This window comes from Myodes glareolus, chromosome 2 (genome assembly GCF_982192425.1).
Source record: "Myodes glareolus chromosome 2, mMyoGla1.1, whole genome shotgun sequence".
Classification (NCBI taxonomy): domain Eukaryota; kingdom Metazoa; phylum Chordata; class Mammalia; order Rodentia; family Cricetidae; genus Myodes; species Myodes glareolus.
Window position 1 is genome coordinate 77,954,362 of NC_142027.1, and position 26,532 is coordinate 77,980,893.

The 26,532-nt window shown below is 43.7% G+C and overlaps 1 protein-coding gene across 2 annotated transcripts; it reads right to left on the reverse strand.

Annotated features, from left to right (window-relative positions):
• Nucleotides 1-3,156: 3,156 nt before the first annotated feature.
• Nucleotides 3,157-25,964, reverse strand: LOC125412929 (T-kininogen 2). 2 transcript variants are annotated; one of them, XM_087901979.1, is made up of 11 exons: nucleotides 25,576-25,951; nucleotides 23,568-23,678; nucleotides 21,448-21,532; nucleotides 18,614-18,786; nucleotides 17,170-17,277; nucleotides 13,096-13,180; nucleotides 11,444-11,616; nucleotides 7,365-7,472; nucleotides 7,183-7,269; nucleotides 5,592-5,660; nucleotides 3,157-3,372 (listed from the first exon to the last, which is right to left on the reverse strand). In XM_087901979.1, exons 1-11 carry the CDS (start codon nucleotides 25,768-25,770, stop codon nucleotides 3,274-3,276), a joined length of 1,293 nt encoding a protein of 430 aa, XP_087758105.1. In that variant the 5' UTR covers nucleotides 25,771-25,951; the 3' UTR covers nucleotides 3,157-3,273. The 2 variants fall into 2 exon arrangements, with proteins under 2 accessions (XP_087758105.1, XP_087758104.1); XM_087901978.1 differs by lacking the exon at nucleotides 3,157-3,372 and having other exon boundaries at nucleotides 3,456-5,660; nucleotides 25,576-25,964.
• Nucleotides 25,965-26,532: the final 568 nt, after the last annotated feature.

Consider the following 26,532-nt stretch of genomic DNA (forward strand, 5'->3'; position numbering starts at 1 on the left):
ACAAAGTTTCTCTGTGTAGCAACCCTGGCTGTCCTGAAACTTGCCTTGCAGACCAGGCTGGCCTTGAGCTCACAGAGATTATCTTGCCTCTGCCTCCCAAGTGCTACCACATCATTTCCCCTCTGTTTCTTTGTGACACACAATTTACTCTTTTCCTATTTTAGTTTTCTTCCTACACTGCCACCACCTCTACCTCATGGTTGCTTCCTTGACTCCTGGCCTCTATAATATTCACTCCAGTTTAAACACAGAAGTTTAAACTTTGAATCTAGGACTCACATATGAGAAAAGTCCTACAGCATGTCTTTCCAGGCCTTGGTTACTGTACTTGGTAGAGTATTTTCCAGTTTCACTCATTTTCCTGCAAATTTCTTTTCTTTTTTAGTGCTGAATAGAATTCCATTGTGTAGTTATGCCATATTTTCATCATGCATTCATCTGTTGGATGACATCAAGGCTGGTTCCATTTTCTAGGTCTTGTCAACAGGGCAGCAATGAACATGGTTGGTTATACAGATATCTATCTAGGATACAGGGTCCTTTGACTGTATGCTGGGAATGGTAGGTATAACTGGTTGATAGGGTATGTGAAGGATTAAAAGGAAATGGCTCCCGGTGGAAGTGTCACTGTTAGGAGGTTCTTTTTTGCAGTAGGTGTGACCTTGTGTGTGTCACTGTGGAGGCTGGCTTTGAAGTCTCATATATGCACAAGCCATGTCCAGTGATAACAGTTTGCTTCCTGTTGCCTGTGCAATGCATAGAACTGTCAACTATCTCTCCAACACCATGTCTGCCTGCATGCCACCATGTTCACCCTCTGTTTGATGTGTAACTTGTCATCCTGAGGATTGCTTCTTCACTTGAGTGTTTCCTTTGTTTACAGAACCTGAAGTCCCCTGTCCCATTTGCCTTCTTTGCTGAGCACCATGGGTCCTACTCAGAAAGCCCTTCCACATGCCTGTGTCTTGTTGTGTATGCCCTCCTTTTTCTTCTTGAAGTTTCTGGTTTTACACTGAGACCCCTGAGGCATCTGGAGCTGATTTTTGTGTAGAGTGAGAGATAAGAATATTCCTTTAGTCTTTTTTTTTTGTGTGTGTGTAGATGTTCAGTTTCTCCACACCATTTGTTGAAGATAATATCTTTTCTCCAGTATATAACCTTGGCATCTTTAAAAAAAATCAAATGGCTGTATATAGGCAGAGGCTGCTCATTTGTTCTTGGCTTTCCAGACCCGAAATAATCACAGAAACTATGTTAATTATAATACTGTTTGGCCAGTTGATGTGGGAGAATTGTCTGTATTCTGTCAATCATGTATTTTAATAAAACACTGATTGGCCAGGTAGGAAGTATAGGCAGGTCAACCAGACAGGAAGTAGAGGTGGGGCAATGAGAGTAGGAGAAGGCTAGGGAGGAGGAAGCTCCCTCCACCACTCCTGCGCAGACCACCGAAGAGGCAGGATGTAACCTGCCCAGCTGAAAAAGGTACCAAGCCATATGGCTATCATAGATAATAATAATGGGTTAATATAAGTTACAAGGGTTAACAAGATGCCTGAGCTAATGGGCCAATCAGTTTAAAATCTTATGGAGTCTTGTGTGTGATTTTCTTTGTTTCTTGCCGGTTGTGGGGTACTGGGAGGGGAAGAAACCCCAACAAGCCAGCCCCTCATGTTACAGCCAGTAGATTAGGAGTATTTCTACATAGCTTTTATATCTTAAATTAACCCATTTCTCTTATTCTGTGTATTACCATGAGGCTCGTGGTTTACTGGCGCGGTTCCGGGAAGCTTCTGTTCCCTTTGGCAGCTACATGGCATCTATCTGACTCCACCTTCTTTTTTCATCTATCTCTGCTTGGAATTCCTGCCTTGCTCTATTCTGCACTACAATAGGCCCAAATAAGATTCTTTATTAACCAATGGTAACAAAACATATTTACAGCATACAGAGAGGAATCCCACATTACCTCCACTTGTCTACCTAAATAAAAAGGAAGATTTTAACTTTAACATAGCAAAATTACATATACAAGACAGTTACCAAGCAAGAATTATTGCTTCAAGTGTATCTCCATTCAATATGATCCTGGCCCTGGGTTTGTCATATTTGGCCTTTATTGCATTGAGATATATTCCTTCCAGAGCTCTTTTTTGTTTGTTTGATTTTTGAGACAGGATCTCACTATGCAGCTCTGGCTGGCCTGGAACTTGCTTTGCAGACTTTCAGGATGGCTTCAACTCAGAGAGAGCCCCCTGAGTGCTAGATTTAAGTCATGTCCTATCATGTCTGTCTCTCTGCAGGGCTTTTGTCTTAAGGGATATTGGCTATTGCTGTACTGGGCTCGGGCTAAAGCATCAGAAGGAGCTGGGGTGAGGGCTTTATCTGTGGCAGGAGCTTGTGTTTCAAGTATGTACTGCAAGGGTGGGGTTCACATGCAAGGGGGAAGTGGGGTGCTCTATTTGTGGAGAGCGTGATTTCTTCAAGTAGGTCCTCAGATGGCAGGTAGGGTTTCTGGTGTAGCCTTGACTGTCCTAGAACTCTGTAGATCAGGCTAGCCTTGAACTCAGAGATCCACCTGCTACTTTCTCCCAGTTCCTGGGATTATGGGCAAGTCGCAGAGCTGGGTTTAGGTTTTTTTCTTTGCGCACAGGGGTGGGGGTGGGGTGGGGTCAGGACTGTGTTCCTCTATGTATTCCAGGCTGACCTTGAACTCACTATGTAACCCAAGCTGACCTCAAATTCTCAGCAATCCTCCCTTCCCAGTCTCCCCAGTGCTGGTATTACAAGTATATGCGATCATGGTCCATGGACATTTTATGATTATGAGAAGCTAGTAGATATCGAGTTCACATAGATTATCTTCTGTCTGGGTAACGCCCAGATTTAGAAATATTACTGAGCATGTCTAATTATCCCTAGCATGGGCTTGCGGAGCAGGAGCAGGGTGAAGAACAAAGAGCTAAGCTTTGGATACTGGCAGAATGGGACTCCCTAACCCTTCCCTTAGCACCCACGGCGTCACAGTGAGAAGGAAGTCTATCTAATTTAGAGGGAATGTTCCAGAGTGGGGTTGTAAGCTTCTGTGGCCGGACTCAAGCTTTGGTGATGGCTTCAGCTGGCTATAGTACAGGTGTGGCTTAAAGGAGACCACTGTGAACTCATCAAATCTGAATTTTATTTCACACGGAGGCAGAGAGCCGAAGGGACATTCTTCCATGTTACATGTATCCCATGATTCTTCTGTTCTGTCCACTTGGGGTCGTGCTGGGGCTATTGTGCCAAGTGTGAAGATTCTGCCTTACTCCCAGGCGCTGACTCTGCCCCTGCCCCTGAGCGTCTGCCCTTGTACTCGCAGGTGTTTGCAAGCCTCTGTAAGTACAGCAAAACTCTGTTAATTTGAAGTTCATGCTCAATATTTGCAAAACAATGAACTGCTTGACAAGGTGAGAAGGTTTCCTGGTGTCACTGGTTCTTTATTTTAAAATGGAGACAATATTGAAATGAAAGAAACACTCGGAGCTCAATGCTTCCGGTAATCCAAACAGCAGCAATGCATGGATTCGCAGCATGACATGGTTGTTAAAAGCCACATTGTTACTTTCCCTCCCTGCTCTTGACTTTATTCCTGTCTGTAGATATTTTGCTTTTTCTAAATCCAAGGATTATGGCAACTCTGCAGTATGAGACTCCCTTCATAACATTTATTCAGTGGTGTGGGAATCCCTTTCTGTCTCTTTCACATTTTGGTGATTCCTTCTTTTAAAGATTTATTTATTTAATGTATATGAGTGCTGTTTCTGCATGTATGACTTATGTCAGAGGAGGGTACCAGATTTCTTTACCACCGTGAGTCACCATGTAGTTGCTGGTAATTGAGCGCAGGACCTCTGAAAGAGCAGCCAGTGAGTACTTGTAACTGCTGAGCCATCTCTCCAGTCCCATTAATCCTTACAGTATTGTCAAACTTTTCACTTTTATATATGTTTTGGTTCTTTGTTGTCAATATTTTTAGCAAGCTAAATTTTTCTTTGACAATTTCATATATATACATATATTCATTTACATGTACATATATATCTATATATGTACACACGTTTGTTGTTCTTTGACAATTTCACATATATATTTCTGATTATGCTTTTTCATTGGTTTTTCAAGACAGGGTTTCTCTGTGTAGCTTTTAGAGACTATCCTGGAACTCCCTCTGCAGACTAGGCTGGCCTCGAACTCACAGAGATCTGCCTGCCTGTGTCTCACAAGTGCTGGCATTAATGTATGCGCCACCACTGCCTGGCATGTTCTGATTGTTCTTATCCCCACTCTCTGTTTTTTCCCTCCCATATCTGTTAGTGCCCCCTCCCCCCTATAGGTCCATTTATCTTGTTTGTTCATTTAGTGACCACTAGAGTGTCTTAGTTTCCTTGGGCATGGAATTGTCTAATGGAGTCTGGTTGACTCACCAATGGGAACGAAAAGCTGTAGTTTTACAGGATATTTGAACACACTGTGAACCCCGAGATTTCATTATTTACTGGAAAAAAAACCTGTTTCTCGTTGTGGTGTGGCTCAGCCCTAGCACACACCTTTAATACGAGAGCTTTCTGCCTGAGTATCAGAAACAGGATTAAATACAATCAGTCATAGGTCAAGGGGCAGAGAGAGCAAACAGCTGACAGGAAGTGAACATAGATTATCAGGAAAACACGTAGAAAGTCAGAGGAAGTCAGGAGGATGGATAGAGAGACTTAGAAGAAGCAGAGGGGACAGACATTGAGTTGGCGATGACTTATTTGAGACACTGGCTCCTGGGAGACCAGTGGAAGAGGAAGGTCAGCTGGATGCTTTCTCTACCTCTCTGAGCTAGCAGGCTGTATAAGTTAAGAAAGAGCATCAGTGAGATCAAAATCAGAAAATTCTCCCATTTCTGTGGTTGGATCCTTTCTACTAACTGGCTTCCATGGGTGTCCAGGACATTTGGGGGCTGTTGCTTCTGGAAAGTCAGATATCAGCTTAAATGAAAGGCTATCTGGTTGGACTTGGATATCAGGGATGAAATCATCAAAGGCCTCCATGGCATATGGTGGTGTGGTAGCCACCACACCATCGATTAAATCTGAGTTCTGAAAGTCAGAAGGGGTAACCGCGACACGGGGCTGAGCTGGGGTAGGGCTAGGGGTGGTCCTCCCCTGTGTCTGTGTGGAGGATGTAGAGCTGTCTTCAGAAGCGCCTGCCACAGGCTCTGCTCTCTCCTCAGTGTGCTTGCCACTGTTCCTGTTATGATTTTTGTGTTTACTGTGCCCATGACCATGCTTATGAGCATGTTCCTCTCTATGTTCATGGTCAAAAGTGTCTTCCCTTTGGGGTTTAAGATAATCCAATTTAAGCTGATGTCCATGGCCAAGGCCATGTTGCTTCTGATGTCCAAGGCCAAGGCCATGTGTCTTTGGGGGCCCATGGCCTTGGCCATGCCCATGCTTATGACCGTGGTCAATCTTATGCTTTTTCTGTTTCTCCTGCCCCTCAGCGGCTCTTGGCTCATGCTCTGCTTCCTGCTCTTCTTGCTCCATGGCAGTATGGGGTGGACTTACAGTTGTTCCTTCTTTTGCTTCTTGGACTTGGACTGACCGGAAAGGTGAAAAGCCTGGAGGTCTCCTCATCTAGAAAGGAATTATTAAGATGAATGCATTGTTAGACTCAGGCTGTCAATGAGGGAAGCAGAGATTAAGACCCTGGTGATGCCATTTTGGCTTACACCGGGGTGATTCTTTCCAGATTTTAAATACAATATTAATTTTCTAGAGAAAATATATTAATAATATTTCTTCTCTTTTAATTGTTCTTAAGATTTGTGGACTTTGTGGTACTGGAGACTGAACTCCAGACCTTATGCCTGTTGGACTCGTACTCAATCACTGATGCATCCCTAACCTTGCCTGTTATTGTTCTTAATGATATTCCAAGGCTAAGGGCTTTTCTTCATTTGGAAAAACTGGGTGTTTGAACTACGTAAGAGTACACTGTTTGTTACCTGATTTAATTTCTTTCTTTCTTGTTTTTTTTTTTTTTTGAGACAGAGTTTCTTTGTAGTTTTGGAGTCTTTTTTGATCCTTGCTCTGTAAACCAGGCTGGCCTCAAACTCACAGAGATCTGCCTGTCCCTGCTTCCCAAATGCTGCGATTAAAGGCGTGTGCCACCACAGCCCGGCCTGATATCATTTCTGTTACAGTCATTACTGGTTTTATCCTTAAAGGCTTGAGCAGCGTCACAGTTTCTCTTTTTCAGCTGAACCACCCTGGAGCTTACTCGCAAGCTTGATCACAAGGCTTTTTACAGTGATTTAGAGACAGCATACAAATGGCAAGGTCCTAAACTAGAGAAAGGTGGCAACTTGCACGAAAGCATGATTTCGTGAATAAGAGCCACCTCCACTGTCACGACCTGTGAGAGGAGACAGGCGAAGCCAGGGTCCAAGCCAGATCTAGCCGTGAGGATCGGGATGGAAAGGGGAAGCTCTGATTTGACCTGCTCTCGATGCTGTACAAACTGCCTTCACTTTTCTGTAAAAGAAAAATAGCAGCACTGCCTCCCAGGGCCCTAAGGACTGGTGAGAGTGTGCGAGACATTTGCTTTGCAGAGCCTGGGACAAGGGATATAGTGATGTAATTCACTTTGGAGCCTCACAGCTTTTCAAATCTTTTTCTTCTGTTTTTATTGTTGCTGTTGTTTTTGTTTTTAGAGACAGGATTTCTCTGTGTAACAGCTCTGGCTGTCCTGGAACTCACTTTGGAGACCAGGCTGGCCTCAAATTCACAAATATGTCTGCCTCTGCCTCTTGAGTGCTGGGATTAAAGGCGTGAGCCACCACGGCCTGGCTGGCATTTCAAATCTTAGTGTCCCATCTTTGACAATTCACAAAGCTCTATTCTCATGGATCATTCTGTAAAGACTTAAAAGGATGATGTAGAGTCACGCCTTACAGACATGAATCATGTGTGTGAGCCCTTTGAAGACCTATTAAAATGCAGGGTAAATCAGTGTAGAACCGTATAACATCTTACTATTTTTAAAAGATACCCTCCACAGGTTATTTTCAGTAATGATTCATTTTGAATACCCAGATAGGAGTTTTTGGAATCATAGGCAGAATTGACCCCAAGCTGACCGCAACTGAGCTCCTACCAGTTCTAATACTTGGCACTTGACAGTCGGTTCGACTTTGTTCTCCCACGGTCTCATGTACACGTTAGCACTGCAGCTGAGACTTTGCTGATCAGGAAAGCAGAAGCCAAGAGGCAAATCGTTAGTCATGAGGCCCATGAACAAGAAATTTTAAAGCATCACCCAGGCCCCCTGCTACTCACACCAGTGGACTTGACTTCACAATCTTCTTTCAGTTCTGTGTTACTCTCCTTCGAACATTTCGTTTCTCTGGCTATGAACTCAATAAAATACTTCATTCCACCTACCACCTGTAAAGTTAATTAGAACAATGTTGACAGAGGTTTCTGTCTCACCCAGTCCCCTAGCTGTTTAAACCCAAAGAAATACAGAGAAGTCTACATTAATCATAAACTGGTTGGCCTATTAGCTTAGGTTTCTTATTACTTAATTCCTTACGTCTTAACCCATCATTCTTGTCTATGTTAGCCATGTGGCTTGGTACCTTTCATCAGCAAGGCATTCTCATCTGTGTCCTCTACATCTGGGTGATGACGGCAGACTGAGCTTTCCTCTTCCCAGATTTCTTCTTTTCTTTTTGCTCCACCTCTACTTCCTGCCTGGTCATCCCGCCTATACTTCCTGCCTGGCTACTGGCCAATCAGCATTTTATTAAACAAGTACAAGAAAGAAATCTTTACAGGGTAAAACCAAGATAAGTGTTTAATAAGGATTAGTGTAACAAATTATACTTTTTTACTCTGGTGAGTTAAAAGTTAGAGCCTTGACATTTTAATTATGCACTGATCATTTTAATAGTCATATTCCCCAAGCTACCAATATCTGATACAGACTTTAGGTTTGTATGCATATCTAGGATTTCTTGACATTAATTGGGTAGATTCCTTTACTATGTACAAGAGAAGCTGGCTACAGTGTTTACTTTCATCCACACATATCAATTTTAAGGCTCAAGAGCTGCAAACTGCGTTCACCAGGGACTCAGAATTTAGGTTACAATACAATCCGAGGTATGGAAGAGCAACTTCAATTATTGTCTTTAAACATTTTTTGTTGTCTTGCTGCCAAATACTGAATCAGTAAATTCTTACTTAGATTAATATGCAATTGGGAAAATATTTAGATTATCTATTGCTTCTCATTGTTATTATTATTATTATTATTATTATTATTAATTTGATATTTCGAGACAAGGTTTCCTCCGTGAAACTGTTCTGGCTGTTCTGGAACACGCTTGGTAGACCATGTTGGCCTCAAACTCACAGAGATTCAACTGCCTCTGGCATTGAATCAATGCTGGCATCAAGTGCTGGCATTGAAGGCATGCACCACCACCACTTGGCAGTGTAAGTGTTCTTGCAAGTACATCTGTACAACACACAGGTGCAGTAGTGTCCTCAGAGCTCAGAAGAGGACATCTGGAGTTACAGAGAGTTGAAGGCTACCATGTTGGTCATGAGAATTGAACTTCAGTCCTACATAAGAGCAGCCAGCCCTCTAAACCAGTGAGCCATCTCAGCAGCCCTTCCAGTTAAGTATTTAATAACAGCTTATTTTAAAATTGTTTTTATTGAGCTCAACATTTTCTCTGATTCCCCTCTCCCTTTCTATCCTATCCTGTGATTCCCACGCTCTTAATTTATTCAGAAGATCTTGTCTTTTTCTCCTTCCTGTGTAGATCCATGTATGTCTCTCTTAGAGTCCTCCTCATTGTCTTTGGTAACAGTTTTAAATACTATATAATATTGTCTATAAACAGTACCCCAATTTTGTGATCCAATTATATATTATAGGATTGAACCGTATATGTGCATGTTTGTTGTATTACACAGCTATCAAATAGAATGCATCTGTACATATTGACCTAGAAGGACAGTTCTTACTGAAAAAAAAGGAGAATTACACACTTATACCACAATTCCATTTTGTAAAAAACATCCGAAAGCTTTTATATTTCTCTATGCTTTTATGATTTTATCTTTGTTGTATTAGGAATGGGTGCTAGGATTCACCAGGGACCTACTATTGAGTTACATTCTCAATGTTTTAAATTTTTATTTTTTTATTTGAACAAAAATCTCATTATGTGACTCAGAGTGACCTGTAGCTAGTAGTTGTCAAAATCACAAACCTCCTGCCTCTACCTTCCAAGTACTAGAATTACAGGTGTGAGTTGCCATCCTGGCTTCCTGGTGCTGACAGCTCAACTTAACAGAGCTTGTGTGTCGGGGGGGGGCGGGGAATGCAGCACAGCTAGTCGGGGTTGAAGACTGCACCCACTCTGCCACCACCACTGGTGTTCTGATCAAGGTTTGCAGTTCATGAAGCCGCTGTGCCAAATTTTGTCTGTCTGTCTGTCTGTCTATCTATCTATCTATCTATCTATCTACCTATCTATCTACCTACCTATCTATCATCTATTTTGTTTTCCTTGTAGAGAATACTGTATGTCAATATAAATTCCAACTGTACTTGAAAGTCAAAAAATGGAGGGGCGTTTCTAGGAGAAACATACTGGCAGCAAGCCTAAAGTAAAAGGAAATCTTTACAGTGCTAGACAATGATGAAAATCATTTCTCAAAAATCAGAGCAAGGTAGGGCAGTGGTGGCACATGTTTTTAATCCCAGCACTTGGGAGGCAGAGGCAGGAGGATGTCTGTGAGTTTGAGGACAGCCTGGCCTTCAGAGCCAGTTCCAGAACAGCCAGAGCTGTTACACAGAAAAACCCTGTCTGGGGAAAAAACGAAAACAAACAGGCTTCTAAGGAATAAAAAGAAATAACATATAATATAATAAGATAAAACAAAACATAACACATTACAATGGGACAAAAATCAGAGAAATGACATAGCACAGCGTGGCTTGCTTTAATCCCAGCACTTGGGAAGAGAACCTAGTAGATCTCTGTGAGTTTGAGGCCAGTATGGTCTACACAGCAAGTTCCTGGACAACCTGGACTATATAATGAGATACTGTCTAAAAATAAGAGAAATATAAAAGTATTTATAAAGATATCTAGCGAAAGAAGTCAAAGACCTTCACAATGAAATTCTCAAGATATTGGAAAAGGAAATTGCAGAAGGGACTAGGCAATATAAAAATCTCCATAATCTTAGATAGGCACAATTAATATTGTGAAAATGTCTGTACTACCAAAATTAACATACAGAAGTGATACAATACATATAAAATATCATGCCATATTTCACAGGGTTAGAAAAAATAATACAAGAATGTATTATTCATATGTAACCACAAAAGAGAGAACAGCCAAAGCAATCCTAAGGTGTAAGATCAATGTTGAAGGTATTTTTATAACCACACAGAGTCATCAAGGAGAGAGGCTATTTTATAGCTGATTCTCTGATCCTAGATGAAGGTAACTAGCTTTTATTGATAGGGCGAGAAAGGGGAGCTGAGGCCCTAGAGATATAGACATGAGGGCATCCATGGCAAAGAGAAGGAGGGAGAAAGAACAAGGCCATGTGAGAGCTATGGGCTCTTAATGAATGACTAGTGATGTGGCTGAGTCCTCTAAGCTCCCATCCCTCCTCTAGTGTGTGTGTGTGTGTGTGTGTGTGTGTGTGTGTGTGTGTGCGTGCATGTGAATGTGTGCGTGTGTGTGTGTTAAATCAGATCTTGCTATGTAGTCCAAGCTGACCTAGAACTTGTGGCAATCCTCCTGCTTCAGCTTCTGAGCATTCGGATTATAGGTGTGCACCGCAGCACCTGACACCCATGTTCTTATGAGACAAGAGCCTGCAAAGGCTGAAAGGAAAAGCCTTGCTCTTCCTTCCCAGGACCTTGCTAACTCTATAGTGGTTTCCAGGGGTTGTCCAGATTCTTGGAGTCTGAAAGTCATTTGTCACACTTTGCCTAATTTGAGTTTTGCCCCAGACATTTTCAGGTAGAAAACAGCTTTTGCGTTGTTTTACTTTGCTTTTTGCTTTTCAACACAGGGTTTCTTTGTGTAGCCCTCGCTGTCCTGGAATTAGCGCTGTAGATCAGGCTGGCCTCAGACTCAGAGATCCACCTGCCTCTGCCTCCTGAGTGCTGGGATTAAAAGCGTGTGATATCACCTTCTGGCAAACAGAACTTTAAAGAGACAATCAGGCACACAACGGAGTTGGGTGTTGAAATTTAAACCATGAAATTCTGTTACCAAGTACAGTTTCCCCAACCACAGTGAAGACCGGGAATCAAATTAGCAACCGATCTGCACGTAGACTTCACCCTCCCATTTTTGTGTCCGTTTACAGACCTGGGATGTCGCTTTTTTCACTGTGACGATCTTGAAAAAGAAAGAATGGTTATTCTCTGTGTTAAACTTTTTGATGGCATGACCGAGAGGCTCTGTCAACAAAGGACTATCTACAGGTATGTTCTTGGGGCATCCAAAGCAGCTCTCGGGAAGTGGTTGTGTCAAATCCTCTCCTGAAAAAACAAACAGATTTAAAATCAGTAGGTATACCCAAAGAGTAGTCTAGCCTGGCTCCTGTCACACAGAGGCCCAGCACCCTCATTTTCACAAGGTGGGAAGTGAGCAGAGCAGAGTTAAGGGATGGGGATCCATGGGACACTCACTTCTTCCTCTCTCCTTTGTCCTCCTTACAGCTCAGATGCTTAGGGAAGCATGCCTTTGACCATGTTGAGACATATGTTCCACTTGTTTTGCTCCCCTCCCCCTCCAGACAGATTCTGATGTGTCCCAATGTTGTGAAATAATAATTTAAGATGTGTTACATTTGTTTACGCTGTGAGGCAAAGATGTGTTGCAATCTTTTACGTTGCATGTATGTAACTCTGCGAAGCTCTGATCCTTTGATACTTTGTCTAAAACATGTGATTGTCTTATAAAGAGCTGAATGGTCAATCGCAAGGCAGGAGGAAAGACAGGCAGGACTGGCAGGCAGAGTGAAAAAAAGGGAAGAAAAATCTGGGAGGAGAGAAGAAGGAGCAGGAGAGATCAAGAAGTGAGAAAAGAAGGGACAAGTCACCCAGTCAGCCATGGAGGAAGAGTGAAGGTAAGATACAGAAGTAAGAAAAGGAAAAGAGCCAGCAGCAAAAGATGGGATAATTTAAGTTAAGGAAAGCTGGCTAGAAGCAAGCCAAGCTAAGGCCAGGCATTTATAAGGAAGAATAAGACTCTGTGTGTGATTTATTTGGGGCTGGGTGGCAGGCCCCACAAAGAGCCAAAAGAATCAGAGAGTAAGAAACAACCAACTACCTTTGGTGCCCAATGTGAGGTTAGAGTGAAAGAAAATTCATCATCCCAAACCAGCCTGGAAGTCTATATGGAACAAAAACTGGCCTAGAGCTTCTGCTCCCCTGCTCCAGTTTCCCGGGTGATGTGACTACAGGGGTGCGCCACCGCATCCAGCTTAAAATTTTGCATCTTCAGTGTAAACTTGGGAGAAACGTGTAACTTAGAGGAAGGCAGTGGTGAACGTAAAGGAATGAATGAATGAGCCTCCAACGCGGCTGCAGTGGACAGCGGTGTCTTGGTGCTTCTCGTCATGACGTGTGCACAGCGGTGCCTCCTGCTATGACATGTGCAGAACTGTTTGTAACTGTGAGAGAAGTCAGCTCTCTTTTGAGAAATGCCAACTTAGCCATAAGCTTTTCACAGACAACCTCCCATCCTAACCTGCTGGGCGACCCATCTTTATCTGGAGGGATTCCACTGTGTATGGTTTAAAATGAGTCTTCTCCAACTCAAAACCCTAAATTTAAGAACAATTTGTAGAAAAGGAAAGGAAAGTCAGCTGGTATTGCCCTAAAGATGGCCTTGGCCCGGAGAGCACACACTGTTCCTTCTGTCACTGGTTTGCCTTGGCCATTTATAGACAGGGTGCAGCTGAGTAAGAAAGCAGGCCCCATTGCTTCCCCATGGCCCCCTATGTGCTTTCTCACCTGGATAGATGTCACAGCTCTGGGAGAAATCAGCAATTTTTTGATTGATATTCACAAAGGCGTTATCTCTACACTCCCCAACATCCTGGTGGTTCAAAATCAGAAATTAAAATCAAATTTTGAAAACAAACAACCAATAAAAATCAAAGACATTATGCTTGCTTTACAAATTCTTGCATAGGGAAAAGGGGAGAAAAAGGGATAGAAGCTGACAGCAAAAGAAAACCAGAAGCACGTGAGAGTATCTATGGCTACAAATAAACACGGGAGGCAGGAAATAAGAATGTTCACTACATGGTGAATGTGTAAGTGAGTGGGTTACTTCTCTCTCTCTCTCTCTCTCTCTCTCTTTCTCTCTGTTTCTCTCTGTGTGTGTTTGTTTCTGTGTGTTCACAAGTGCAGGATGATGAATCTCTTGACACTGGAGTTAAAGAATTTTATAAACTCCCTGATTGGGATGGGGGTGCTGGAAAGCAACATCATGTCCTCTATAAGAGCAGGGCTTCCTTATAATCGTTGAGCCACCTCTCCAGACTCTGTACCTTAGCTTATGAGAAGGGTCTCTCGCTGAGCCTGTGGTAAATATATTATGTGTATATGAAATAAGATATAAAGATATATAGGATATGTAGATATAAAATGTAAATTTTCCATTTAAAACATTGAAAGTAATGCTGGAATGAACATAGTTGAACAAATGCTTTTGTAGTATGATTGGGCATCTCTTGGGTATATTCCCAAGAGTGGTATTGCTGGGTCCTGAGGTAGGTTGATTACCAGTTTTGTGAGAAACCACCACACTGATTTCCAAAGTGGTTGCACAAATTTGCATTCCCACCAGCAATGGATGAGTCTTCCTCTTGCTCTACATCCTCTTCAGCATAAGCTATCATTGGTGTTTTTGATCTTAGTCATTCTGACAGGTGTAAGATGGTATCTCAGAGTTGTTTTGATTTGCATTTCCTTGATAGCTAAGGAAATTGAACATGTCCTTAAGTGTCTTTTGGCCATTTGAAATTCTTCTGTTGAGAATTCTCCGTTTAGTTCAGTACACCACTCTTTAATTGGGTTATTTAGAATTTTAATGTCTAATTTCTTGAGTTTTTTCTATATTTTGGAGATCAGCCCTTTGTCTGATGTGGGGGTGGTGAACATTTTTTCCCTATTCAATAGGCTGCCTTTTGTTTTATTGCCTGTGTCCTTTGCTTTACAGAATCTTCTCAGTTTCAGGATGTCCCATTTATTTGTAATAGCCAGAACCTTGAAACAACCTAGATGCCCCTCAACTGAAGAATGGATAAAGAAAGTGTGGGACATGTACAAATTAGTGTACTGCTTAGCGGTAAAAAAAAAGCAATGACATCTTGAATTTTGCAATCAAATGAATGGAATTAGAAAACACTATCCTGAGTGAGGTAACCCAGACCCCCCCAAAACTAATATGGTATGTACTCACTCATAAGTGGATACTAGTCATAAACAAAGGGCAATGAGCCTATAGTTCATGATTCCAGAGAAACTAAGTAAGAAGGTGAACCCAAAGAAAAACATATATAGACCCACCTGGAAATTGGAAACAGACAAAAATTTAGGAGCATGGGGGCAGGAGGTAGAAGGAAGGGGAGAAGGGGTGGTTGAGGAGAACTTGAGTCATTGGGATAGTCAAGATGGAGGAAGGACAGATATGAGAGCCAGGAAAGAGATATCTTGATTGAGGGAGCCGTTATGTGGTTATCAAGCAACCTGGCTCTAGAAAACTCTCCAGGAATCCACAGGGATGACCCCAGCTAAGACCCTAAGCAATAGAGGAGAGGGTGTCTGAATGGGCCTTACCCTGTAGTCAGACTGATGACTATCTTAAATATCACCATAGAACCCTCTACAAACAACAGATGGGGAACAGAGGCAATGACCCACATCGGAGCACTGGACTGAGCTCCTCAGATCCAGCTGAAGAGTGGAAGGAGTGAGAGTATGAGCAAGGAATTCAAGACCATGAAGGGTTCATCCACTGAGACAGTTTGCCTGAGCTAATGGGAGCTCACCAACTCCAACTGGACTGGGAGTGAACAAGCATGGGATCAAACTAGTCCCTCTGAATGTGGTTGACAGTTGGGGCAGACTGAGGGGCCACTGACAGTGATACTGGGATGTGTCTCTACTGCATGTACTGGCTTCTTGGGATTCTACTCTCTTTGAATGTATATCTTGCTCAACTAAGATGTAGTAGGAAGGGCCTTGGACTTTCCATAGGGCGGGGTGCAATCCTCTCTTAGGATGGGAGGGGGTGGGGTAGGAGGGACTGTAGAAGGAGTGGAAGGGGAGTGGTATGGGGGAGGGAGTGGGAATTTGGATTGGTATTTTTTTTTAAGTAATAAAGTAAAAAAAAATAAAGCATTGAAAATTGTGGAATTAGCTGTTGCTAATTAAAATTCACCATGCTATACAATCTTTACTGCTGCATTAAAAAATAATTTTACACCAACAGAAATTATAAATCAAGCAAGCAATAGACAAGCATCCTACCCTTTTTTGGCTCCTCTGAATGTTCATCTACTTCCTGTCATTTTGAATTTGCTCACCTTATATATTACGTATAAATGGCTTCATATAATATTTATACTTCCGTGTCTGACTTACTTCATTTATCCCATGCTTCAGGGTTCACACATGTTGTAGGTGCATCATCCTTTGATGTATGTATACAGTGTGTTATTCATCCATTCACCTGCTGTCCTGGTTAGTTTTTTTATTAGCTAGACACAAACGAGAATCACGTAGGAAGTGGGAGCCTCAACTGGGAAAATGCCTCCATCAGATTGGCTTGTGAAGTCTGTGGAACATCTTTTTCTTTCTTTTTTAAAATTTTATTTTGTATGTGCAAGTATTTTGCCAACATGCATGTGTCTACCATGTGCCTGGTGCCCACTGAGGCCTTGAGAGGGAATCAGAAACCCTAGAACTGAAGTTCCAGAAGGTTGTGGCTCAGCCGAGAATGCAAACTGTGTCCTCTGGAAAACAATAAGTGCTCTTAAGTGCTGAGCCATTTTACCAGACCCAGCATTTTCTTTATTAATGATTGGCATATTGACTCCCAGCCCATCATGGATGGTCCTACCCCCTAGGAAGGTGCTACTGGGAGGTACAAGAATCAACCTGGTCAGCAAACCAGTAAGCAGCTCTGTGTTTCAGTTCATACCTCCAGGCTGTTGTTTGAGTTCTTGCCTTGACTTCTTTCAGTAAGAGTCTGTGACTTGTGATCAAATAAAGCCTTCCCTTCCCAAGTTGTTTTTGGTCAGTATTTTATCACAGCAACACAACTGAGTAGGACCCCTGTTGATAGGCATGTGGGTCGTTTATACTTTTGGGTTCTCTGAGTAGTGCTGCTGGGAACATGACTTTCTCTGTTTGAGCTTTTTTTTGAGTTCCTTTGGGGAGACATCTAGAAGTGTAGTTGCAAAGACATCTACTAATTTTCTGCTTAGTGTAGATTGATTCATTTGCTTGTATATTAGGTGTGCATACCTTCATCTGTGTGCATGCACATGCACGTGTTTGCACACAAATTCAGAATCCAAAGGTTGATGTCAGAGGCCTTTCGTAGTTCCTCTCTACCTTATTGGTTGAGATGGAGTCTCTCACTGACCATGGAGCTCTCCCGTTCAGCTAGGGCCAGTGAGTGCCAGGATGTCATCCCCAGAGGGCTAGAATCCCAGAACGTGTTAACTAACATGAAAGTAGAATTGAGAAGATGAAGAAACAGGAAGGGAAGAGCTGAAGTAAGGAGCCGGGTCTATAAGAGCCTGTGGAATGCTGAGCACACATGACGTCAGAGGAGACAAGGAAAGGATGGCAGCCCAAGCCCCAGGCCTCATCCCTGGCGAAGGTAAATACTCAGTGTGACGTGTGCAGAGTCTCTGCCCAGCAGCGTGGGGCCCAGAGATCCTCTGTGACCATGGATGTGAACTACCAAACCATATCTCAGTTTTAGGGACAGTCTTCCCACAGGGTTGACAGTCCCGTCATGCCGTTAACAAAATATTAAAGACAGTCATTCAACTTTTGCCTACTTACTCCATCCGCAAGGGATTTGCACTCTGGAGATAAGAGTGGAAACTGCTCCTTTGAACAATTAGTTTGCACAATTGAGTAGGTGATTTCAAAATTCAGTCCAGCCACCACCTGAAATGATTTTAGGTTGAGTGAGTACTTGAAGTTCATCATGAACATTGATCACAGTGAACGAAAGTTATTAACATCTTTAAACATTGAATTGGATTGAGTAAGTGCTCAGAGAATACACACCATCATTGCTACCAGGCAAAGGGATCACTGAGTAAAAATTGAGTATCTTCGCACATGTGTGCACGCGCACACACATACACTCCCATGTAACTGCAAATTACACACAAACACTCCAATGTAATTGTAAATTATATATGTACATATATGCACATCTATATATACATATTTACATTATATTTCTTGAAATAAAATCCCCACAATCATTCCTTCTCCAGGTTGCCAAGAGGGCACGTTTCCCCTGGCTTTGTGAAAACAATAGAATTGTCTATACAGGAGGAGTGAGAAATGGGAATGACCTTTCCTGGTGAGTCTACTGGTCTACAGTCACCAGGGAGTGAAATTCTCCTCTTCGTTCTTGACAGGCCCCACAGAGACTGCCAACTCCATGCTGAATACACAGGATCCCCATGGTGAGCACCATCCCCATGCTGACCACCACCCTTCCCCATGCTGACCACAAACTCCATGCTGACCACCTTCTCAATACTGACCACATACCACCCTCATGCTGATCTCTGTCCATGGACACAGAAGGGCAAAATACAAATCTCCCACAGTGGCAAGTTAAATTGAAGGTGGAGAATGATATAGAGGCAGAGGTAGGCAGATCTCTGTGATTTTGAGGCCCCAGCCCCGTTTACATAGTGAGCTCCGTGACAATCAGGGCTTTGTAGAGACACCCTGCCTCAAACAAACAAACAAAACCCCAAATACATAGATAGATAAATAATCAGATGACTATGGAATAGATAGCTATTTCCACTTCACCAACCTGAGCGAGTGTCAAGTATAATTTAGGGTGTTCCCAGGAAGTCATGTCCACCTTTTTAGGACCAATTCAATATTTTGAGGCAGTATTTAATTAATGACAACAAGATAGTAATACAGATTTGTCAATATCCTAAAACCAAAATGACAATTTCATGAAATGTTGAACTATTTGTCACAAGCAAACTCCAAGGGAAGAAGATGTGCATCACCCTTCCCTTTGTATGGGTCACTCTGCTCACTTGGGCCCTAGGGAAAGCCCTTGTTTTAAGAGCTATTCTCGTGAAAACGAAGAGGGACGCTCCAGTACCATAAAGCATGAGGCCGGACAGATTCCTCCTGGCAGAAGGAACAGTAGGAACCACACAGGTTTATTTTATGTGACAAGATGCTAATCTAACAAATTTTTAACCATACCATGTCGTAAAAAACTGAAAAAACAAACCTGTCTCTGGGCTGCTTTTACTTCTTCAAGAGCAAAGAGGTGGGAATGCTTGGTGTGGTTGTTGAAATGCTCGACTGCGTGTTTCAGGACAGGCTCCAGTTCAGGGCTATCAGGTGGTATGGGGTGTACACAGCCCAAACACGTGTATTGGGCTGTGAGTACGGGTCCATTACCTTGACAAAGAGCAGACAAAGAGACAGCATTTACTACTGAAAACATCTCTCATATACACCATCCCAAACCCAAACCATTTAGAAACTCCTGATAACTGACTTTTCAATAACTCCCATATGAGTTAATCATTATGAGAGTCTAGGCCTCCTGTATAGTCAGAGGGAAAGTGGAGAGGATTAAGAATAGTTTTTTTTATGTTATATTTTTTTATTTCATTTTTTATACATGGGTCTCCTATACCCCAGTCTTGGTCTGGAACTCTGTGTAGCTAAGGATGGCCTGGGAGTCTAATCCTCCTTCCTCTACTTTTCTCTGAAGGCCTCTGTGTCTGCTTTCTGAGGTGATGGGGATTGAACCCAGGCATTGAGGCATACATACTAACTTGTCAGAAAAAGGCCCAGGAATGGAGTCGTGCGAGGAGAATTCTGAGCGTCAATGAGAACACTTCAAGAAACAAGACAAGGGTCTTGTGACCTCAGTTGCTTCAAAACACAGAATTGGTCTTGGAATGTGTTTTGGGTCCCTCCCAGGGGTAGTGAATACGAGCGAATTAACTGCTTGTTCTTGTTAGTCAATTAAATATGGAAACTCTCCTTGGTATGCCTCTATGGAGAAACACTTGAGTGCCACAGTGTGGCTTGTCCTTGTGACTGTATACAGCATGTGCTCATGGGAACTTTACTGATGCAGTCTTTCTCTTTCCTATTGATTTTTTTTTTAAAAAAAGATTTACGTGTTTATTATGCATTCAGTGTTCTGGCTGCATGTATGCCTACATGCCAGAAGAGGGCACCAGATCTCATTACATATGACTGTGAGCTGAGAATTGAACATAGGACCTCTGGAAGGGCAACCAGGGCTCTGAACATCTGAGCCATGTCTCAAGGCCCTCGTGTGACCTTTCTTAATGTTCAGGGTATAAGTCGTCTGAGGCTCTGAATGAAGTTGGTTATTGCAGAAGACTTTAGTCTGCCTCATTGATCAGCTCCATGCTCACAGGTCCCACCGCCTCCAGGACGGTGACACTAGCTGAGCTACATCATTAGGCCTTTATTTTAATGTGTTTTTAATGATCACAGTAATATATCAACTATATAAAAGGGAAACATTACAGATATATCATTATTTTTGTGTTAACTGAAGCTCCCTAATGCCTCCCTCCATTTATTTCCTGTCATTATACCTGACAGAGTCAACCTGATGCTTTGGCTCTTGGAGAAGAACCCTACCAAACAGATTTTTCTTTCCATTTTTTTTAAATGTCATACATCATCTAAAACAAATCATTGGCAGGTAGAAAGTGAATGGCTCTGAGCTGGCAGGAAGGCACTCTTCTCTGTGTTCACATGATTAGTGGGGTAGTTTGGATGTAAATGGTACCACATAAGAAAGGGACACTCTTAGGAGTTTGGGCTTTGCTGGAGTAGGTGTGGCCTTGCAGAAGGAAGTGCTTCACTGTGGGGACAGGCTTTGACGTTTCCTAAGCTCATGGTGCCCTCCAGTGTCATGGTCCATGTCCTGCTGCCTACTGCTCAAGATGTAGCCAGCACCACATCCATCTGCACACTGCGTGCCGCCTGCCATAATGATAATGGACTGAGCCCCTGAGCTGTAACTGAGCCTGCACAAAATAAATGGTTCCCTTTATAAGAATTGTGGTCATGGTGTCTCATCAGCAACAGAAACTCCAACTAAGACAACCAGCATAAAAGGCAAGAGGTTTTCTTGTTAGTCAGCCCAGGAGGGGCCTTTCCTTGAAGTCCATCTGCCCCTGCTGTCACACGCCAGGTGCTGAACTAGGGTGTAGGGACACACTAAGTGTCACTTCCATGGAGGAATGACAACCAGGTAGAACAGAGAGAGTGTAGACATAGCATTTCATGGAGGTTGGCAGGAGCTAGGAAAACCAGGAGGCTAAAATGGGATCAGAAAGGATGTCTATGAAAATGTTGAAGATGCATGAGCTGGAAGGAAGAAGCTGGCAAGAGGTGTCGGCATGCTGTGTGGGGGCAGGAGAGCTGTAATTGTTGAATGAGGTAATACATCATCCATATGAGGTAATTAATACATGTAAAGTCCCTAGATCCACAGCAGCACCTAAGTGCTTGGTGAGCGTGAGCTCTCGCTGGCGTCTGCTATCTACGTCTGATGAGCCCAGACATTGCGTCTTTCATCATCTCATTTTCTAGCACACCAGTCCTGTGAAGTGTGCAGTCCTGCTCTCTCCCTCCCGAGACAAGGAAAACAGGAAGTGAAGATGATAAAAACCTGGACTGATTTCAGGTCAGAGCCGACCTCAAAGCCCACAGTCTCCTCCCTGTAGGGGGCGCTGTGGGACTGGAGGCAAGTCCAAGCCTCCTCATCCTCTGTCAGCCAGCCTCCACCCACACTGTCCCTGCTGACACAACACAGGAGGAGTTAGGATAGGTCTGAGGGGGTGATTGACACAGCCTGACCCAATCCAAAAACCTGGGTAGGGCTACTCTGCCCACACATCTACCACAGTCCTAACACTGCAGATGGCATTGCCATTGTCACCATCTGCAAAGGTAAAGTAGCCTGGTCTGGGTTGTGTTCCTGGTACATACGCATAATTAATGCCCACGGCAGGCTCCTACCTGCTGCCACCCCTAGGGAAGTCCCCCTGATGTATCACCCACCTGGAGTGATCTTGCAAGTCTGGGTAGCCACAGAGAATTTCTTAGCTCCCCTCTTCCCCACTGTTGCTGTACATTCTCCACTGGCCTAAAAGAAAAGAAAGAGGCCAATTGGTCAAATCCTTCTTCCTCATTGATGCATGTAGCTAGAACTGTAGCTAATTGTGATTTAACGTTTTTTTTTCTAATAGTTTTTTCTTAAAGATTTATTTGATTTTATGTACATGAATGTTTTGCCTGTATGTATCCTGGTGCCTGGAGAGGCCCGAGGACAGCGTCAGATCCCATGGAACTAGAGTCACAGGAGCTTATGGAATCCACCTTGGAACTACCAGAACTTCCGCAACAGCGCTTAACCACTGAGCCATCTCTCCAGTCCTCTACCAAAATTCAGAGACATGAGAATGGATATTTAGTGACTGCTCCCACAGGCCACTGATCTCCAAGGGTCAGGGAGAGGCAGAGTAAGGCTTCTGAACTTGAGCCCCGAAGTGGAGTCCTAGAGGCTTCTCTATCTCCAAGATGGACACTGTGCCTCGGGAAAACAGGCTAAGCCTCCTCTTTGATGTTCCTTTTAGTGTCAGTGCGTTCATGCTCTCTACATAATCTTTGGTTTATGCTCTTAGAATATCCCACTTCCGTTCTGCTGCGTGCCAGCTCCCTCTGCCCTGGTGCCTCTCAATGCCTCCGTTTTCCCACCGTGTAAAGACACACCACATGCATGTAACAGGTCATTGTGAGGAGTAAACGTGCTAACAGGCAGAAGGAGCCCAGTGAAGCAGCACACAGTTGGTGCTTCCATGGCGGCTGTCCACGCATGGTGCTGAACTGTGCTTTTTGCCTTGTTCTTCAGCCTTATCCACTGTACTGAGTGTCAGGAGCTATCATGTGAGGCTAGAACTCACCCCGATACCTCCCTGCAGCTATGAGAGATTCTGCAGGGCACAGCTGCCAGACAGGCTCAGTGAGGGGCAGAGCCAGCACTGCAATCCTGGTCTCCTAATCTGGAGTGCCATGTGCTCTTTTACAACCATGGAGGACCACAGTGTGAGCATACTCGGGAGGATGCTGACATCCCATCTAGGAGGGGAGTCCAAGCTTATGAGAATTATCTGCTTCTCAGGAGGATGACTGCCCGCCATCCCCTCTCACCAGTGCAAGGCATCCATCCGCTGCTAGATCTGTAGTGTCTTTAAGATGCCTACTGTCAACAGGATCCTTTGTTTAGTTTATCTCGTTTCAGCCTCCTCCAGGCTGTCTCGTTTTAATAGTTTAAAGCACCTACAGAGGAAGGCCAAGTGGCTTCCTATCACCAGGAGGCAAAGTCAAGATTTGTACTTAGGCCCAGTATAGCTGAAGTTCCCATATTTTTCTTCACTAGACCTTAAACTCAGCCCAAATGCCTATCTGCTGTCTCTGTGGGGTCCGACACACAAGCTTTGGTTGGTTATTAGGACCATTTTCTCATGAGAGGACAATAGGACTGTTTAATGATTGGCATGTTCCTGGTTTTCTGTCCTCTCAAGAAATCAGACAGAATGAGGCTAAATTTCCTATAGAGTAGTATTTTATGTGCATCCTTCATAAACAAACTCTAGAAAGAATGCCCTTGTAATTAAGAAAGTCTGTCGCTGTTGAGTAGGCAAGAAAGTTGGTGTGTATACATAAGGGAAGAATTCTAAAGAATTAAATCTTGTCACTTGCAACACGGAAGGGACTGGAAACCAGCAGGTTAGTGAAAGCATCAGGCACAGGACAGTAAGGCCAGCAAAGGGTGATGTCACAGAAGCTAGGAGCAGAACACTGAAGGCTGGGACAGGACAGGGCAAGAATACTGAGTGACAGTTTGCTAGGAGCAGAGTAAATACAGACAAGGATTTTAAATTGTTCTTGCAGAACGGCTGGAAGGATTTTGAATTTTGTCACCGTAAAGGACTGATGACTGCCTGAGGAGACAGGTACCCGGCTTTAAACAAACCCATGGGGATCAAATCCTCAGATGTACCCCACCATGTGTACAAGCTTTATGTTTGATCTATCAGTTTGACACTCATTTAAATGTTACAGAGCCCCGAGGGTTCCACGCAGCAGGCTGGGGACTTTGGAATGAAGAGCAGACTCACGGCTTCCTCGGCGTCCTTGTAGTCACAGTCCTGCCAGGTGAGGCCACTCTGAACAGGGCAGTTGCCCTCCTTGATCTGATACTTGAAGGAGTAAAATGTGTCAGAACCAACCTGAGGAAAGCAAGGGTAACACTGGAGTCATTCAGTGGACTCGGCAGCCAATATGTGGGAGTTGATGCATTACGAATATCTGTCCTTCTCAGACTCAAGGAGCATTGTTTCTTCAAATATAAACGTTTACATTTGCATAAATACTTCTTGGAAGAATGCTCAAAATATATTTATATTTTTAACGATTCCAAAGCAGCATCTATAATATTAGCCCTGCCCTCTTTTTGTGAAACCTAGTTTACATGTACATATCTGGATCTTTAAATGTCTGGTCGAAGGTGGGCATAGTGCGAAGCCTGTAATCTGGGTACCACACTTGGGGAGCTGAGACAGGAGGGCCTTGGGTTCAAGGCCAGCAGAGCTACGTAAGGAGGCCCTGCCTCAAAAACCCCAAAGGCCAGGGTCCAGCTTGGAGCTTGGGTGACATGTACCCTGGGCTGGACCCCCAGTGTCCGGGAGGGGAAGCCAACTACAGGAACATTGTAGAACAAACTCCCATGTACCCATCCATCATCCAATGGAGACAGCAGTGCACAGTGGCCCAGAGCGTCTGGGGAAAGAATGCGAACTGTGCTGTAGCGAGAAACAAAAGGCTTCGTTTTACCTTTGGAAAACAAACAAGTCTACATCCATTAGGGTTTCTTTTTATTCTCATGTCAAATTATTGGATTTTTCTCCTGCTGCAGTAACTTGACCAATCCAAAGAAGAGTCTTTAAAAGTGAAATTTATTATATTATTTTAATAAATGTCTACATTTTAAAAAAGTTTTAAATGTGTGTGAGTATTTTCCTGAATATATATGTACATATACTACATGTGTTCCTGTTACCTATTGTGGCCAAAAGAGGTACTGATCCCGAGTTATAGATGGTTCTGAATGACCATGGGTGCTGGGAACTGATGCCAGGTCTTCTACTAGAGTAGCCAGTGCCCTAAACCACCGACCACCTCTCTAGTCTGTGAACTCAATATATCTATTAATCTATCATTTATCTGTCTGGCTATCTATCTATCATCTATCTATCTGTCTTACTTTTTTCGAGACAGGTTTTCTCTTTGTAACAGCCCTAACTGTACTGAAACTTGCTCTATAGACCAGGCTGGCCTCAAACACACATAGATCCACCTGCCTCTGCCTCCTGAGTGCTGGGATTAAAAACATGCACACCACTGCCGAGCTTTCACCCAGCTATTTTTAAAATTCTTGATGATTTTGTTTTTCTCTGATTTGTGAATCCTGCCTGCATTTGCCTCCTGCCTGAGTGGACTAAGGCAGAAACGAAAGCATAGTCAAATCTAGCCGAAACCGACTGGAGAAGTAGCTGGTGAAGCCCTTGCCTACCTAGCATGTCCTGGGTTTGAATCTCTGGCACCACATAAACCTCGCATGGTGGCACATGCCTGTAATCAAAGCACTCGGAGACACAGATGGGAAGATGAAACGTTTACATCTATCAGCAGCACCATAGCAAGCTCGTGGTCAGTCTGAGGCTGCCTGACACCCTGCCTCAACCTTCCTGCATCCCCCAAGACTGAAGAAAACTAATGCATACATTGTTATAAACCTCGAAGAATCAGCTACATACACTCGGTGGTATTCCCTTGGTCAAAGGCAACAATGACAACTCTCTTCCTGTTCCCTTGATTCAGCCCCATGCAGAATTCTCACTTAAGACTGGGAGGTCATTGAGTTCACAGACCCAAGGCTGGATCGCCCTGTGCCTTGTTCTTTTCAAACATCTCCACCTGCTGCTGTTTCTGTCTTCCCGGGACACGGCTCTTAGGGTCATCCAGGAAGCCGCCCTTGCTCACCTAAGGACGGGCCACCTCCTGTCCTCTCCTCCCATGCCAGAGAGCACGAATTACAAGTGATCTCGGGTTTAAGCCGTCACTCACCATTTTAGTGCCCTCCATCACTCGGTACAACACAAACTGGTTGCCAGTTTGGTTCCTAGCGTTGTACTTCTTCAGAGCAGCATCCACAGCCTGAAACACATCCTCATCATTGCAGTCGATTTCCTGGGTGGTTTCTTCCTCTGCTAAACTTAGGAGCAGCCTGGAGCAGAGGAACAGTATAGTAATTAGCTTCATGATTCAAGTTTCCCTCTAGAATCAGAGGGGTGGTTTTGATGAGAACTGGAAGCCAACTCAGCAGCTGTTTTTAGCAGCCTGTCTGTTCTGTCCAGTCCTCCTTTCTCCCTGCCTGACCACTGGGACCCTATTTGGATTCCTGCAGTCACAAGCTGTTTGCCCTCTTCCCAGAGAACAAATAGGACTCAGCTAGCTGTCCAAGCAGGTTTCAGGCTGAAACATTGCAACACAGGGGTTGTTGACCTGCGTCTTTGACTTTGGAAAGAATGTGGGAAGGCAGAGCCCATTTCCAAAACATTGCACAACATTGTGCAGTGAATTAGAGCAGAAACCAATAAAAGAGGAGCTAAAAGCCACAACCATTCTGTTAGCCTCTTGCAATGTTGCTGGGCCAATTACAACGGTTTCTACGTGTGTGAAAAATGAGGACAATGTACAAACCTCCCACACAGTATTACTTATGGAATGCCGGTGTGTACAGAAGCAGGCTATCGGGATATCGATGTGTACAGAGGTAGGCTAGTGGGATATTGGTGTGTACAGAGGCAGGCTAGTGGGATATCGGTGTGCACAGAGGCAGGCTTCTGTCAGATCTGCTGCATCCTGCAAAGTGCAAGCACAGGAAGGACAGCCGAGTCCTGGGAGCTCCACCCAGAACACTGGCACATCTGCAAAACCAGCCTCTCAGCTCATTTCTATTAATTCAAGCAAAAAAAGGGAGGGAGGGGCCAACAGGAGCCCAGCAGGTAAAAGTGCCGGCCC